Source organism: Diadema setosum, chromosome 19, assembly GCF_964275005.1.
Source record: "Diadema setosum chromosome 19, eeDiaSeto1, whole genome shotgun sequence".
Taxonomy (NCBI): domain Eukaryota; kingdom Metazoa; phylum Echinodermata; class Echinoidea; order Diadematoida; family Diadematidae; genus Diadema; species Diadema setosum.
The window spans coordinates 29723953-29741083 of record NC_092703.1 but is presented as its reverse complement, the minus strand read 5'-3'; the positions used below and the strand labels follow the sequence as shown (position 1 = coordinate 29741083).

The 17131-nt window shown below is 36.7% G+C and overlaps 2 protein-coding genes across 2 annotated transcripts in view; one reads left to right on the top strand and one right to left on the bottom strand.

The window, feature by feature from the left end:
• Positions 1-2154, top strand: part of LOC140242410 (glutathione S-transferase alpha-4-like) — a 5387-nt gene extending 3233 nt beyond the window's left edge. Inside the window, exons 4-6 of the mRNA XM_072322146.1 lie at positions 1-69; positions 1139-1276; positions 2026-2154. The exon at positions 1-69 is cut by the window's left edge and continues 76 nt beyond it. Of these exons, the coding sequence (XP_072178247.1) occupies positions 1-69; positions 1139-1276; positions 2026-2154 (336 nt within the window). The remainder of the gene's footprint in view (positions 70-1138; positions 1277-2025) is intronic.
• An 8284-nt stretch (positions 2155-10438) lies between these two features.
• LOC140243055 (uncharacterized) lies at positions 10439-15346 on the bottom strand. The gene is made up of 7 exons (XM_072322791.1): positions 15267-15346; positions 13955-14085; positions 13062-13126; positions 12708-12745; positions 12078-12157; positions 11521-11583; positions 10439-10727 (listed from the first exon to the last, which is right to left on the bottom strand). Exons 1-7 carry the CDS (start codon positions 15319-15321, stop codon positions 10623-10625), a joined length of 537 nt encoding a protein of 178 aa, XP_072178892.1. The 5' UTR covers positions 15322-15346; the 3' UTR covers positions 10439-10622.
• Between the last annotated feature and the right edge of the window lie 1785 nt (positions 15347-17131).

Here is a 17131-nt window from a genome sequence, read left to right as displayed (position 1 = left end):
AAACAGGAGGAGATCATACAGAACATAGCCAAGCAGAGCAGGGAACGCTATCTCCCTGTATTTGAAAAGGTTAAAAGCATGCATGTAACTATTACTCTAATTGAGTATAAGCATAAAAATGCCTTCACAGAAAGCCAGCTTATGGTAAAAGAAATTAGATGAATTGCCATTTTACGAACACGATTCGGATTTGTAGGATAGAATGTATGAAATTATAAAAAGGGGTTTCAGTTTCAACGGTTTTTTTTTTCAGTTCCCGAATAGAACAAAATGTTGTTTGGCCTTTACTTTCTTTTAGATATCCTCTCAATGACAATGAACATCAGTAATAAATGACACGCAACGTGAGGGGAAAATCATGATCATTATATAATTCATCGAAAAAGATTTTGGTGGCTTTCAGACAATGTGTCGCTGCAATACTGGGTACCTTATAAAGTGAAACAAACTAAATAAAGAAGTAAATGTACTGCTCTCATTTACCAAACACCATTAGATTTTCGGAAATACTTGGGAATGAAAAATGATACCCGCCCGCAAGTACATTTTTAAGAATTTAAAAAAAAATGACGAAATACTAAATAGAGAAATATAAGATACAGACTGACAGTGCTGCAAATTTAATCGCCTTGACCTATGAGATGTAATTCATGACTTTGTGCATCTTAATTTTCATGATATCAAAGCTGTATTCCTTATCGACAGTTCGAAACCCCAGCTTTGCCTGTATGTCTTGAGTGTTTTTTTTTTCTTTATATGTTTTATTGATTTCAACTATTGGCATACAAATGTCTTGAGTGTTAATGGTTCACATGATAATTCATGATATAATTATACTTCCATTGCTGACTGCATTTAATAAATGGATATTTCTTTCACCTTTTTTTGCGTGTAATCTGGATCATATATCTGCTGTGTAGCCTTCCTAAATATCTTCCGTAAATCAGAGGCTGATTCAGTTAAACTATCCGGTTGCTTAGGCATGTTAGGAAAATGTTTTATCATCAGGTTTAAAATAGATTATGTTACGAATCTCCCATATTTGATGGCTATATATGCGCCCTATAAATCCAGCAAGAAAGCGGTTTCAGAGAAATCTCAAAAGTATTCGTGATCGATCAATATTTATTTTTTGCAGACGCTTGCCGCCAACAAATCTGGTTTCTTGGTCGGCGATTCCTTGACTATGGCTGACCTAGCGTTCTTTGATCCGATCAGTTACTTCGACGACATACCCGTTCTGAAGGAAATGTTGACTGATTTTCCTCAATGCAAAGTGAGTAGAGCTAAGCATTATAGACAGTTCACCCTTTTATGATCAGCGTTTCAAAAGTCCTCTGGTTTTGTGTATGATACTCTCGTCTCTGGTTGTGATATAGATAGATAGATAGATATACATATGGTTAAGTTTTAAAATTGGTGTATTGTATAAAAAAACTACTTTAAGGCCATTATCCTCGTCAAGCGCTTGCTTACTCTATGATGATGGTATTCTGTATTTCTGTAATATTAAGAGCTGTTCAATCTGTCTTTTGAACGGCAGGTATAGATACGTATAATGATTATTCTTAAGCATCAAATCACGTCTGCTCGTCTTCACTGTGTATTATCGTTCAATAATGTCAAGCATAAAATCACTTATCTTTTTCAACTCTTGAAATCAAGCAATATTTATTGAACTCTATTCAATTGATTTTGTGTTACATTTATATATGAAAAAACAACTAATCAGTCAAATTCGATACTACAGTTTTGAGACGATGACATAATTTCTTTCGATATACTACTTGTTGTGACCTATTTCACTGCTTTGTTAGAACATGTGAAACCGGAGAAATACATCTTTCAATTTCGTGTCCGCATCTCTTTATAGTTTTGTTTTATTTGTTTTTCTGTTTGTTTATTTTTTAGCTTTGTTGTGTGAGTGCTTGTATAAGTTTTTCGTTCTGTATATTGCTTTACTCTCAAGTGCTTGTCCGTCGCTAAACAGCCGTTATTTATCTATTATTTACATCCATGGTTTAGGCATTCGTGGATAATATTTCCCAGCAGCCTGGTATCAGAGACTACCTCTCCAGCCCAAGACGCTTCCCATTGCCCAACGAGGATTACGTGAGAGAAGTGCGCCGGAACATCCTTAACCAACGACTTTAACCCTCCCTGTACCAACGAGTCTTGTGTGCACAGATTTCAGACACAAACCTATGGACAGTAAATCAATATGGCATGCAAAGGGTTACCCCTTTCGCCCGTTTTTTTTTTCTTTCTTCAATATTTAGGGCATTGCCTAGGTACATGACATCGACACAAGTTTAGAACATCCTCAGCGGCAACATAGGCCTATAATAATCATCATTATTATTCTTGTTCTTGCTATCATTATCTACGCCATACTACCGTCATTTTAATGTTTATCTTGCAATTGCGACAGACGTAAAAGGACCAACCACGAAATAATTGTATTTCACCTTCTTCACATCTCGTATGGTATGTGGTTCGGTGTAGTAATGTCAGAGGTAAAAATGTCAGAGGTAAAAATGTAAAAAGTACAAATGTCAGAGGTAAAAATGTCAATCTTTACCTCTGACAATTTTACCTCTCACATTTTAACCTCTGACATTTTTACTTGACATTTTTACCCTCTGACATAATTTATACCTCTGACATTTTTCCTCTGACAGTTTTACCTCTGATATTCTTACTTCTGACATTTTTACCTCTGACATTTTTACCTCTGACATTTTAACCTCTGACATTTTTACCCTCTGACATTTCTACCGCTGACATTTTCCTCTGACAGTTTTACCTCTGATATTTTTACTTCTGACATTTTTACCTCTGACATTTTTACCTCTGACATTTTAACCTCTGACATTTTTACTTGACATTTTTACCCTCTGACATTTCTACCTCTGACATTTTACCTCTGAAGTTTTACCTCTGATAGTTTTACTTCTGACATTTTTACCTCTGACATTTTTACCTCTGACATTTTTACCTCTGACAATTTTACCTCTGACATTTTACCTCTGACATTTTTACCTGGCACCTGATATGTACAATGAAAAATGTGTCTGGTTTTGTGCCTGTAGTGCTCTTCTGTGTAAAGCTTGAGATTATGATAGATTTTGTTATATCGAAAACGTAAAGCGTTTGAAAATTTTTTGTTTAATACGCTATAATGTTGGTAATAAAGAATCTTAAGCTAATTGAAGGAGCCAGACTTAACCAGCAGAAGAAGAATTTCAAGTGTTTTACGTAAGTGACCGTAAAAAGAACGAAAAATATATATCAAGAAAAGAAAGCCAAAGACAAGCTTCAAGTGTCACAGTATTCTAAAAATTTGATCATGATATTATACTAAAAAAAAAAAATATTAAAAAAGATATGACTGTGCTATACAATACTAGAGGATTTGTTCGTTATTCTTTTGCTTGTCTTCTGTCTTTTCAATTTTATTTTAATTTTAATGCACACAACACAAGTTCCCATTTTTGGATGAATAAATTCACGTCGAGTGCGTGAATCAATATTTGTAGCAGCCCTACTGTGTCATTTGCTTCCCGTTTTCTTATTATCATCGTGTTCTTAATGAGATATATAAGAGTGGGCGTGCAATGTACATGCATGGAGGTAGCTCCATGGTACATGTGTGTCTTTGCGAGTGTGTGTGTGCGCGCGCATGTGTGTGTGTGTGTGTGCGCGCGTGTGTGTGTGTGTATCAAAACGATGGGTTTCAGAGGGTCAAACGATGGTTCAATATACTGCCACTTATCTAGAAGTGAATGCTTCCTTAATACAGGGCAAATACGATAGAGTGTACAAAGAGCCATTATCTAACCTCTCCCCATGAGAAGGAAAAAACAACAACTACAAAATCAGAGACCAGCAAAACAAGAACAGCAAAAAATAAAAAATAAAAAATCAACAACCAAGAAACAAAACCACACCTAAGGAAGTGATATTGATTCATAATAAGATGTAAACCAACATTACATCCCCTGTGTATATAACTGTACCCAATCTGACCACTAACCTACATCATTCAATTTGATTAAACGATGAATTCACCTTATGATAGTATCCGACTGAACCTAAAACAAAAAGTCGAACAGACCAATGAGAAATTGTGGAGTGATTCCTATCAGACGAAAAATAAATAATAACAAAGCAGGGGGCAAATCATGACTCGATCCCATTGTCTTGTGATCCGCTACACACGCAACAGGTGGGCCATCGGGTGCACGTCACGAGACCGACACCCACGAGTCATACATCCTACGAGTTATGCAGCCCACAAGTCATACAGCCCATGTGTTCGACACTAAGCGTTGTATCTGTCGAACTCGTGGGCTGTAGGACTCGTGGGCTGTATGACTCATGGGTGTCGATCTTGTGTGATGACCCCGGGCCATCATGTCAGTAGCTGATCGTGGATTTTTTTCTCGATGTCTCTCACAATCTTTGCCACTGTTAAAATCGTGGTCTAAATCGTGGTGCGATAGTAGCGATCGTATCAGGTCTTGAGCTCGTAGCAGTCGCGTTGATCGTAGAACATACTCAGGTCGGATCAAAAACTGCCTATGATCAACGCGATTGCCACGGCCGACCTCAATGTCTGATTAGATCTGATACGATCACCACGATCACGCCATGATTCAGAATATTGTGTGTGTGTGTGTGTGTGTGTGTGTGTGTGTGTGTGTGTGTGTGTGAGTGGTTTGATGCTGGATTTTGTTAATCATAGTTTTTATCATTAATTCCTTTCTATATGAAAACGTGTTTGATGAGGTAGAATAGGAACTCTGATTTAAAGCCTATTCAGGTCAGAAAGCAGTGTTATTTTGGTTTCAGATATCAAAAAAATCCTATACAATATTGCATCTAGTCTACATGGCTATTAATGTACCGGTATAACAGAGCCTCACATTGGTGACACTTGTAAGAAGATTAAAATTTTGTCTCCATCTGCAATTGGCGAATGTTTCAGTATTTTCTGATTTTTTGTATATTTCATGACTCTAAGCAGTTCTATCTTATCTTTTACAGACACAATACACTCAGTAAAATTAATGGTTACCTTCAACGGAAATGATGATAGATCGACGGCAAAATTAGACCTGAATTTGATAAGATAAAAGCTGAGAAAAAATAATAATAATTCAGTGTGTACTTGCAAACACAAACACATAACTTACATACACATTTACACACACTCGCATTACTAGTATACCGTTATGTATCTTCACTGCACAGACAAGAAAAACAAATAAATGGGACTTATGACACTGTTTAAAAGTGTGATTATAAATAATCTATTTAATATCAGCCTTTCTACACACTCTATAAATATGTATTTGGAGATATAACATTGATCATACAGCTATCATAACACACATTACTTCAACATCAACAAGGAAAAGTAGAAATTACGCGGTGCGTAACATATGTCCCCGCCGGAAGTAGCATTTTGTAACAAAATGTACAATATAGGTAAAAAATCAAGGTCAAAGGTCAAAGAAGTCAAAGGTCAAAATTCTGTGTAGAAGTTTTGAAGCCCTCACCTAGTGCCATCACATAAAGCAAATGGAATCGAAATTGGGTTAGAAATGGCGAAGGAGTAGCATTTTGTAGCCAATGTACAATATAGGTCAAAAATCAAGGTCAAAGGTCAAAGAAGTCAAAGGTCAAAATTCTGTGTAGAAGTTTTGAAGCCCTCACCTAGTGCCATCACATAAAGCAAACGGAATCGAAATCGGGTTAGAAATGGCGAAGGAGTAGCATTTTGTAGCAAAATGTACAATATAGGTCAAAAAATTAAGGTCAAAGGTCAAAGAAGTCAAAGGTCAAAATTCTGTGTAGAAGTTTTGAAGCCCTCACCTAGTGCCATCACATAAAGCAAACGGAATCGAAATCGGGTTAGAAATGGCGAAGGAGTAGCATTTTGTAGCAAAATGTACAATACAGGTCAAAAATCAAGGTCAAAGGTCAAAGAAGTCAAAGGTCAAAATTCTGTGTAGAAGTTTTGAAGCCCTCACCTAGTGCCATCACATAAAGCAAACGGAATCGAAATCGGGTTAGAAATGGCGAAGGAGTAGCATTTTGTAGCAAAATGTACAATATAGGTCAAAGGTCAAGGTCAAAGGTCACGACTGAAATTCTGTGTAGAAGTTTCAAAGCTCCCATGTAGTGCTATCATACAAAGCAAACAGAATCAAAATTGGCTCATAAATGACAGAGAAGTAGCAAATTGAAGATTTTGATCACACACGGACGCACACACGGACACACGGACGGACACACGGACGGACACACGGACGGACACACGGACGGACGGACACACGGACACACACACGTACGGAGCCCGTTTCATAGTCCCCTGCTCGAACTCGTTCGGCGGGGACAAAAATTTACAACTTAAAACAAGAAACACGAAACAATTTGTGAGATGTTCATGTAGTCGCGAACTGTCCAATATTTCACCGAATCCCAGCTTTCTATGTCATCCAAACCAAGGAATGGTATAAGATATTGGTGAATTTCTACAACACGCACAACTTGTAACAAATATGTAAAAATGGCACACCGGTCATACAAGACAGAAATCACATAAACTTGTGGCTAGTCATCCTCAGTTACAGTACATGGGTATGTTCTCTAGAAGCACAATCTGGGCAATGAACGACAAAATTTAATTTAATGACAGGATTTGAATTATCACAACACACAGTACTTTACTGTGCTTCATTGCGTATGGCAGAGTCAAATCAAGACAGAAAGATTCGTCTGTCCGGAGTCTTTTATTTTTTTGACGTAATCACTCTCATCTGCAAGAGGGGATTTCATGAAGCCAGATGCAGTCTCCATGGAACATATCCCCAACGATCAGATACAGACTGATCTTTCGGTCAAAGTCAAATCCTGAATCGTCACAAATCGCAACTGACACAAAGCTACATCAGAAAGAAATACAAAATGTAACTCAACAGAATGTGAGTACTGATTGGAATTTTACGACTGTCTCTATTAAAGACTAAGAAATATACAATGTACAATGCATCTATATTTATTGTTATCATCTTGGAAGAGTTGGAACCATATCCTCACTTACAGAGCTTTATCCCCCCCCCCCTTCCAAGTATTGTCTACTTCAAAAGAAACAAAACTCATATACGATTGAAAGGACAATCGGCTCGCTTTAGCAGTCAGGTTGTACCCTAAGAAGTACATCGTAGTTGCATCCTTCCAATGAAATGATTCATCTTGCATGTAACCATGTCCACAATACGCATAGCATGTGATCCTGTTTTATTTTTGTTTTGTTTCCTGTCAGAGCACACTTGTGCCATAAGAAAATAGATTCTCAAGACATGGCAAGATGACGACAGTATTTTACAGGACAACTCTTCAATATTGCCCCATAACAGAGAGTCAATTTGCTTAATACAAAGAATTATGAAACATGCTTGGGTTTCATACAGTGATGTACAAGGGTCACATTCACATAATTACTACTGTATTATGTCTGTATTTTTGTATGCTTATAAAGCTTCACTGCTCATCTCTTCTCTTTGCTTTTATTTTCATACTTGCACAAAAAATAATACTGTATACATTTCCCAAAATTTGCCTCTCGTATTCCTTGTGCAGACACATTACACTGTACCCTCATTACACAATAGCAAGTGACACTAGTTTAATATCAGTGGGATTATGACCTATGTAACTTATTCAACCACTGCTAAAATTCTGCTCAAAATAAGAAATCATGTTAGCAGGAAGCATTCTTTTTTTCTTTTCGTTTTTTTTTTAAACAGGAAACATGCAGTATCAGTATAAAGTACAACCATGTTTGTTGTCTGTTTGCACCATAAAATGAGCACACTGTTCACAATGTAACCGTAAAGCTGGCATTATACCTGGCAAGGAGCTAGCGGCATTGCATTCTATCACACATCATACAGCACATAACTCCATGCATTGTGTAGTCCAAAGGAGGAGTACGAAAGAGATTGACCTTTGACCTTTGACCCTCAAAGTGCTAAGAATACATTAGGTGTAGGAAAAATAGGGACACAATGGGGCTATGACAAAAAGCGCTATCATTCAATGAGACATCAATGTTGATGACCGCAAAAAGAAGAGGGAACTTTCTCGCTATTGTGCTGTTCTCAAGGTTTCATGACAAGAAATACAGGTATATACAATGTACAGTGTGTCCCAGAAAAAACAATACTGAAAACATAATGCTAAAAGTCTGAAAATTCACTAAAAGTCACCATTTGCTCGTGAAAATGAACATTTGGTAGTGCCACTGTCCTTTGTTCTATTTCAGTCATGCATGAATTATGAACATTGGGTTGTGTATCAAAGAAAAGAAGAGAAGCATACAGTATCTTTCCATTGATTGATGTACCGCATCTCGTTAATCAAATTAATGATTTTGATAGCAAAAAGTTCCAATGAAACTCGGTTTCGTTTTTTCTGGGACACACTGTATATAACCATTTCTAGAGGGCATATGACAGCAATCTGACCCTGTGTCATACTAACATCAAACCCTCTAAATACTCTTTTCACCACTTGGCCTTAGATGTCTCAAAATGATCAATCAAGAAGGTGGGATTTATGTACTGAGATTCCTAATATCTGATCCATACAATTAGCCTCCATGTGGGACTATGACAGTGGTTTACCCCTAAGTGGGTTGTCTAACTTCAGATCTTGGTGAAGTTTGAGCATTCCTTCAGTACAGAGAGTAAGACTGCACATGTTTGTTTGTTTTGTGTTTTTTTCTTACATCATTGCATTCTACTGCTAACACAGTCCTCTGATAGACTAAGATATGAGAAAAATCTAAACTTGAAACAAATTTAGCCATATAGTTGTAAAAGCAATACTAAGTACATTCACATTCATGGTTCATGTAATATCAATACCGCACCACTCCTGACACTGTGCATAACCATAATATTGATTGATCGTGGCTATATTTAAATACGATTAAAATTAAAGTAGGGAATCACAAAGTTTACACATTTAGTACTGGGTGCAATAATAGCAAATGCATTCACTGCTTTCACACCATAACTCAAACACACACACACACACACACACACACACATACACACACACATACAACACCCACTTACAGAAATCTTGAACAAAGTTGAACACTGACTTTGTATCAACTACTTACAAAGTACTTCCACCAGTAACCTAATCTTTACTAGAGTGTATGCAAATCTCAGGTTTAAAAACCTCAAGTGAGACAAAGTCAAACTCCAAACTGTCCGTGACACACATTACAGTCTGTATTTCAACTGATGGATCACTACATTTACAATAGATTGCCGACAGAGGTCACCTTTGATTCACTCTACAAATGTGTCTGTTGGGCAGACTCATAGAAGAAGTGTTGCTAAATAAAGTTTCCACAGATGTGTGAATTTGCAGCATGGTCACAAGTCATACTCATAAGTTGAAATTAGTGATCACTTTAGCACATCCTGTTGCCTGTTTGCCATCAGATATTTGATAATGTGCCAAGAGAGCTCAGTCAATGCATTTGCACAAAGCTTAAGTAAGACAGGTTGCTATCAGTAGCAATAATCGAGTGGTAAGCAAAGGAAAACAAAGATTAATAACACTCCATATAGCTGCAACAGTGCTGACAGCAGGATAGTAGACAGGAAAGAAGGATGATAGCTCCTAAAGTCATACGACAGGCCTAGTGGAGTTTATCTTTATGGATGTTACCACGAGTTAAATACATGTACAAAAATTTGCAGTAACCTGTCAATTTATCTCAGGCTGTATTGGCCCGAAACTTGTGGCATCAAGATTTTCACAAAGGCCTTAGATCCAAAATATACAGCTGTATATCATTACTTGTTCTGGTGTCTTCTTACCCACATACATACAGTATATACCAGGCCTGTCTTGCTTCCAGTCTACAAACACATTTCTTAACCCGTTGAGGACGTGTCCCGAGTATACTCGGGCAAGCGTCTATGGGAAATGCGTGTTGTAGCAAAATCAAACCGTCCTCAACGGGTTAAGCATCCCCACACATAACACAGTGGAACCAGTGGTAATCACAACGATGAACAAAATATTTAGTGCAGAATGTCACGAGTGCTTGTCACTAAGGCAAATGTACACACTTGATACATCTACTAACAAATGTTTTGTCAACAAGATCTACAACAGAAACAAAACAAACACCGGTGGATTGAGTTGACAACTTAAAACATACTGATACTAGTAATCAAAACATTCGGTGCCTTGTAGAGCTTTAAATCAACACAGGAGAAAATGATAATGATTTAAAATCTTTGTATCTTTGACAAAAGCATGAGATCTGATGATCTGTCTCTCTATACTACATTATCATATGAGAACAAATCTGATGTTGTGATTGTGTAGGAGATGATCTGTTTTAAGAACACAAATACCTGCTGCTTAACTTTGCCCTCTTTGATGCAATGTTCCACATTAGTCTTGTGCACTCAAAGGGGCGGCCACCTCTGGTTTGTCTATCTACCTTCTCCATGAGCACAAAATCTGCGATAAGACTTGGTTGCATTGCATGTTGCCACTACTCCCTCACCACTACTCCCTCACCATAGCGGATGCTTCTTGAACATGCCTTGCCACTTGGAGGACTCGGCTTCGTGCATCCTCTGGTTCAGGAAGTTCATCTTCACATTGAGCTCCTCAACACCCTGTGTAAGATTTGAAAGATATGCACATCCACAGCTTTACATATATTCAGTGGAATCTTGTTATAAAGAGGGTGGATATTAAAACCCTCAAAACCCGCCTCAACAAGATGACTTTGCTGATCCAAATTCTCAGTACTGCAAAAGTTGACAATTTCACACATTTTGAGTAACCAGAAACCAGCACAAAAATAAAAGCACCTGAAATATTTTTGCTTGCAAAATGTTCCAGTAGTTCATGTCTTGATTCCCCAGAATTAGAAACATGCAAAACTCATATTACCCAACCGAGCCTTAAAAAATCCTCATGGAAAACTACCCACTTTTACAGCCTTTCTTTGCTTTTATACCCTCATATAGTGAGAAACCTGATAAAAAAGTAATTTTCAAGGTTTCTATGTCCTTGTTATGATAAGTTCTCCATACTGGGTGTCAATATCCAGAGCTCATCTGCAGTTTGTTGTGAATTTCTGACTTACTGACTTGTCATACTTTAAACAGCCTCAGATATTTTAGCCATATATTCCTAAGGGGAAAAACAAAAATCATGTGCTTCTGTGGCTTTGGGGGTTTGGGGTACATAGAGAGATAAAAGTTTCCGGTCACATGATTTGCATTTTCATCATTACCTCTGTAGTTCATCACTAAACAATTACCCTTTCTGTGCCAGGGACTTTGGGCAGAGTGAATAACATTATTTCCCGGTCAATTGGCATACAAATCACATAAAGGGTTTAAGGAAAACATCTTTAAGCTGACTGGAGTGCAGGCTCACTTGCCAACCTCCTTCTGTTACCTTGGTGACTTTAGCTTCCCTCGTTGTCTTCATCTCCGGCACTGCCTCTTCTAATTTGTCAATCTGGATGAAAGAGAGTGAAAAACAAAATTACCAAAACACAGTTCAATGCAAGTATGCAACACTCCCCCTGCCCATATGGTGCTATTCTTATGTGTGAAAAGTCATGATGATCTTATCTTGAAAGGAAACTATGTAATCAAGTGGATTCACACCTCTGTACAAAAGCTATCTCATCTTGATAAAATATTTTGAGAACAGTTAGCAAGTCAGCTGCCTTCATAATATTCCTTATTACAGCAAAGGTATATCATATCATAGACGATACATTATGCATACAAAGAAGAGAAAATTGATAACTGGGAATCATTTTTCCTCACAGTTCATGCAGTTCTGGTATTACTGACAACATGAAGCTTACATGAATCTCGACAATGAGACTACAAAATCAAGAAACAATATATTTTCCAAATGTGATTGTAAGTTATGGTATGTATTTGTGGGCACATCATGCACATCATCATCTACTAAGCATATTCCACTCACACTCTACTTACCCTTTTGACAATCTGTTGGAGGCGTTGCTTGATAATCTCATTGTACCCATTAATCTTTACTGTCCGCTTCAGTGGCTTGACTAGAAGGAAATACATAGAAACACATACCACAGAGCATTAATCAGACTTTGAACAATGCTGGCCTTTTGATTGTGGTCAAACTGAAGTAATTTATAATCTAGTGCATCATATATTTCTGTCTGCAAAGCATATAAGAAATTGCCTACATCTCAAAGAGTCAATTTACCTTGACATGACTGCAGGTGTGACTCTTTGATAAAGGTAAATGTGCCATGTGAGTTTTCTCAAACAAACAATACATTGTAATAGATTTTGATTGATTTTGCTGTACACTTGAGTGTGACCTTCGAGGCTACAACAGTTTTATTTGAGGAAGGAGAATAAAGAAGGGTAATCTAATTTGCCAAAGGGGTTAAAACAAGGATATATCTTCTTTAATAGTTATTCACTTTTCTTTAAATGTGTTGTAATTGAAGCTTGTTCTTCACAAAAGCCTGAGAAGAAGCAATTGAACCATTACAAAAAGGAAAAGTGAATGTAATCCAGACACGAAGACCCCTCCAAAAAACAAGCAAACAACAACAGAACCAAACTTGTTGATATACTTACTGTTCTGGTAGCGTTTTGTCACCTCAAGTATGTATGGCCTGTGTGGAAAATACGTATAATCAAAAAATACTTTAAAACAAATTGAAGTAACAATGTAACAGCAACAATGGCAATAATGCTCTTGTGAACGTAACCTGTGAATAATTTAAACATAAATGGAAAAGTCATCAATTAAATTAAACTATATGATGAATGATTACATGATTACATTCTTCCTTATTGTTCTTTTTTTTAACATGAAAAGTAGGAACAAAGAATATAAGAGCAGTTAAATACATGCATAAATGAAAGTCTCAACAACTATAAAATTCAGCAGTGTTGTAATATATCAAAACTTAAATTAATGATACTTACTGGAATTTTGAGTTGGGTATGATGTGTATATTCATGGGGATAAGTGAACCTCTGTTATTCCTCAGCTGTAAGAAAGACAAATGATGATATGAAGAAATCATACTGTCAGTGGCAATGAAATGAAAATATGCACATGTATGTACACGACATCAATATGATACAATATACGCAACAGATCTTCATCTGTCTCAGCAATCTACAAACTAAGGCAAATTTGTATGATAGCGAGTGCTCTTTTCTTCAGACTGAGACTGGCCACCTAGAATAATAATAACAGTTACCAAATGCCTTGTTGTTATTATCATTATCATACAATGTATACCACAAATATGAAATGGTATTTCAAAAGATGATACTGTATACGCCATATATTTCGCGAGTCTAAATTTTCGCGAATCGGGAATTCCCGACGATTTCGCAAGTGGTTAAATTTGCGATCATGGAGTCCTGTACTGAACGGAGAAGTGTACACGCGTACGTCACAATCACATCGGGATCAGAGTCAATATTTTCGCGTCTTTAATTTCGCGAATAGCACCCGACTCACAAAATTTGCGAAAATAAAAACCTCACAAAATATTTGGCATATATACAGTACATGTACAAAAATTGTAGGTCCATCACATGTGGCCCCAATTTTCTTCCCTCAATGCTGTTCAAACACCTAGACAAGAATATTTACTGTTTATACCTACAAATGTATACTCACTGAGAATTGGGTTTCACATATGTTTGGATGATACTGGGGTTATAGGCAAACATGGTGTAGGCCTACATACAGTAGTATGTACATGTGTATTTGATTCATTTCAACAGAGACTCATGAGAGCAGTAAAAAAAAAAAAAATAAATAAAAAGATAAATACAGATGAGAGTCATGACAATGATCTGACCTTCAGCACCAAGTTCTCATGTTGCAGCGCCAGGCTGCTCCTGAATATTTCTTGGACTTCGGCCGTCGAGCTGTCCTGGGGCAGGATGACACATCGTGGAACAGACTTTGATGCATCTGCTGCAGTGTCCGCTGTGGGAATCAGATACACAAGAGAAACAAACACAAAAACAAAAAATCAATTCATTGAGGTCACAGAAGCAATGACATGTGTTGTGTGTATGTAAAATGTATGCATTGACTGCTCTATGATCTCTGAATTTTTACCCTACATATAATATAACATGGCTAGAGTTCAATATGTACCCCCTCCCACTAAAATAAAAAAAAAAGAATGCTATTCTTTTTACTTTTTCTTATGCAAATGACAATGAACACTGACTCTCTATGGTGTTGTGGTGATTTGTGGTTGTTTAAAAAAAAATCAAAAAAAAAAATCATGTTTCACTGTTGCAGCACTCATTCTACAATAATCCCCCAATAATCAGTGCTCAAGATCTTCATGTAGCCAAACTTTATAGAGGGTGAATAGTCATTAAAAATCACATGCTGTGCACAAACAATGGATGTAAAATATGTAAAATTAGTTTATTTCATTCCTAGTTTGATTATAGTGAAGGCAATCAAAATGTGATACTTTCACACTATTTCCATTGATTTCTCCCTTTATCACTGTTTATATGGGAAACCTAAGATTTTTTTTTTTTATTTTTTTTTTTTACAAGAAATTAACTTCCCGTTGACTCATGAATTCTCATTCTATTTCTAGATCTATTTCAACTCTACTTTATATCTGGATTGTCTGATCAAGATGCATTTATTTTGATTTTTCTTCTTGCCTTCTTGAATCTTGGCAATCCATGCACTGTGGGTATTCTACGCAGTCCAACTGTCAGTAAACTTTTTAGCTCCATACCAAGCTACAAGAACTTAGTCTTAGGAAAACTTGAAGATGAAAAGAGTTTAATGTTAGCTGAAAAATCTTTCTAACATTATAACTAGAAATTAGAAAAGGTGAGGCGTTGTAACTATGGTCTAATTAAAAATGCAGTTCTAATCTAAAGTTCTGATGTTACGCAAATTAGGAGCCTAACTTGTTACGCAATTCCTACAAAGGTACAATAAACTAACGCCGTTTCGAGTACACGGGACAACGAAATTCGGAGAGGCACCCACAGTGTTGTTGATGTATTGTTACGGAACTTACGAACGGCCATACTACACTGCACTGAAATGTCATATTGAAGGATACTTATTGAATTACAATATATGCTAACACATCAATAGATAGCTGGAACGATATAACAACTTACAAGTTAGATCACAACGGTATATTATAACCCACACTCTATTGAGCGAAGATGACATTATTGTAGTCGTGGGGTCGCCGAGTTGTCACAGCACTGCACTGCACTACACACACATACACACTGCTGACATACGGACTGTCGACTGGATGGATCTCGCACATCAGCAAAACAATGCAAGATTCCGTGTACTAGTACTCCAAGCCTGGTGTACTCACGTCACATCCCCACTTCCACACAAGGATGTTTAAAGTTCAACTGGCTGTAATTATTCAAACAGCTGCCATTTTTCTATTGTTGCACAAAAGAATTCCAAAGGTGCACTTGTGCCTTTGATGACCAGGGGGGCATTTCATGAAGGACTTGACGGATAAAATATCCGACAAGTCAATTACATCCGACAAGTTCTGAGAAATTCTTTAGTCTGATTGGCTGATTTCTCTGAACTTGTCGGATATAATTGACTTGTCGGACATTTTATCCGACAAGTTCCTTCATGAAATGCCCCCCAGGGTTCCATGCCGCCGTCTCTTTGAGCAATCTGAAGATTCATTTTAAACTTTAACATTATATCGTTTATATCTTGCTTGTTTATTTGTCAATAATGAATGTTCTCTTAATGATAAAGCATATGAAACAAAAATAAATCCCGTCCAAGATTATGTGCAAAAATGTAAACCTGAGCTGTATGTCGTGAAAATATTTAAAACTGTACTCTCACTACAAAGCCGATTTAATCATCTTTCCTATCGCTTCCGACAAATGAGACTGACATGGTATAATTTTCGAGTATACAGTAGTTCTTTACTCATTTATATGTTAGATTAGTGTAAAGTTATGTAAAAACGAGTAATTTTGACTTTCATTTCATAATTTTTGTACAATTTTTATTCGCACATCCCCGTGCCTGTACTACTAATGTGCCGCTTGTTTTTCTAAGAAGGGACGGCGAAAAGCAAAATATTTACCATCATAAAGACATATCTTCCTTTGAGAGTGACGAGTCAAGATGCAATGCCACATGAATCAGTTGTCTTCCTATCTGTGAGGCAGCTCCAGTTTAGCACAAACTTCAAATATTTCTGAGTGGCGGCACGAAACATGGGATCAAAGGGAATGAGACTGTTGTTACTCCATTTCTCAAACCTCCTTGCTTCCACACAACCTCTGTGTATATCGATGATAAATCCTCGGTAGCTTGAACTTCGAACTTAATAAAAAAACAACAACAACAACAACAACATTAGATGGGGGGGGTTGCATATACATTGTATAATGTTTAATATCATAATATAGCACATGTACAAAAGGACATGCACATCAAATGTCGATAAGCATTAGGCCTAAACAAAGCAAAGATTATAATGGGGGTATTGGTTTTTAACATTGTAAAAACGCCTGTGCATTATTGAGAGCAGTTCAGCATACATAATATGATATATTGTGTTATTAGCATAAAAATAAAAACAGAATAAATAAAAATAAGAAATCAAACATTCAATATAGTGAGAGCACATATATTTGAATATTGGGTGAGAAATACTCTACTATATACAAATAATGTAGTGTGTGGGATGATAAATTCACTCCTACGGTCTTTCACTGTGTAGGAAGTAAAGTAAAAAAAAAAAAAAAGAATTACTGAAATAAAAAGACATAGGTTATATGAATAAATTGCATTATGCAACATAGTACAATAAAATACAGAAAATATGAAAAGAATACAAGGCATTATTTATTACGGCAAGAATCACATTGTATTAACAGCATATGTCATGAACTTATGGTTACTTTTATAATCTTGTGAAAGTTCTGAGCTAATAGTTATACGGAGGGTTTGGAAAGAAAGTTGGGGAGGCGTATAGCGAACG

Bases quoted from the DNA above. Each gene is read 5' to 3' on its own strand.
- LOC140243055 (XM_072322791.1), bottom strand. From the start codon at position 15,321: ATGTCATCTTCGCTCAATAGAGTGTGGGTTATAATATACCGTTGTGAT. The intron at 14,086-15,266 runs GTAAGTTGTTAT...TGATTCCCACAG, and splicing joins ATACCGTTGTGATCTAACTT to CGGACACTGCAGCAGATGCA. The intron at 12,746-13,061 runs GTAAGTATCATT...TTTTCCACACAG, and splicing joins ATACCCAACTCAAAATTCCA to GCCATACATACTTGAGGTGA.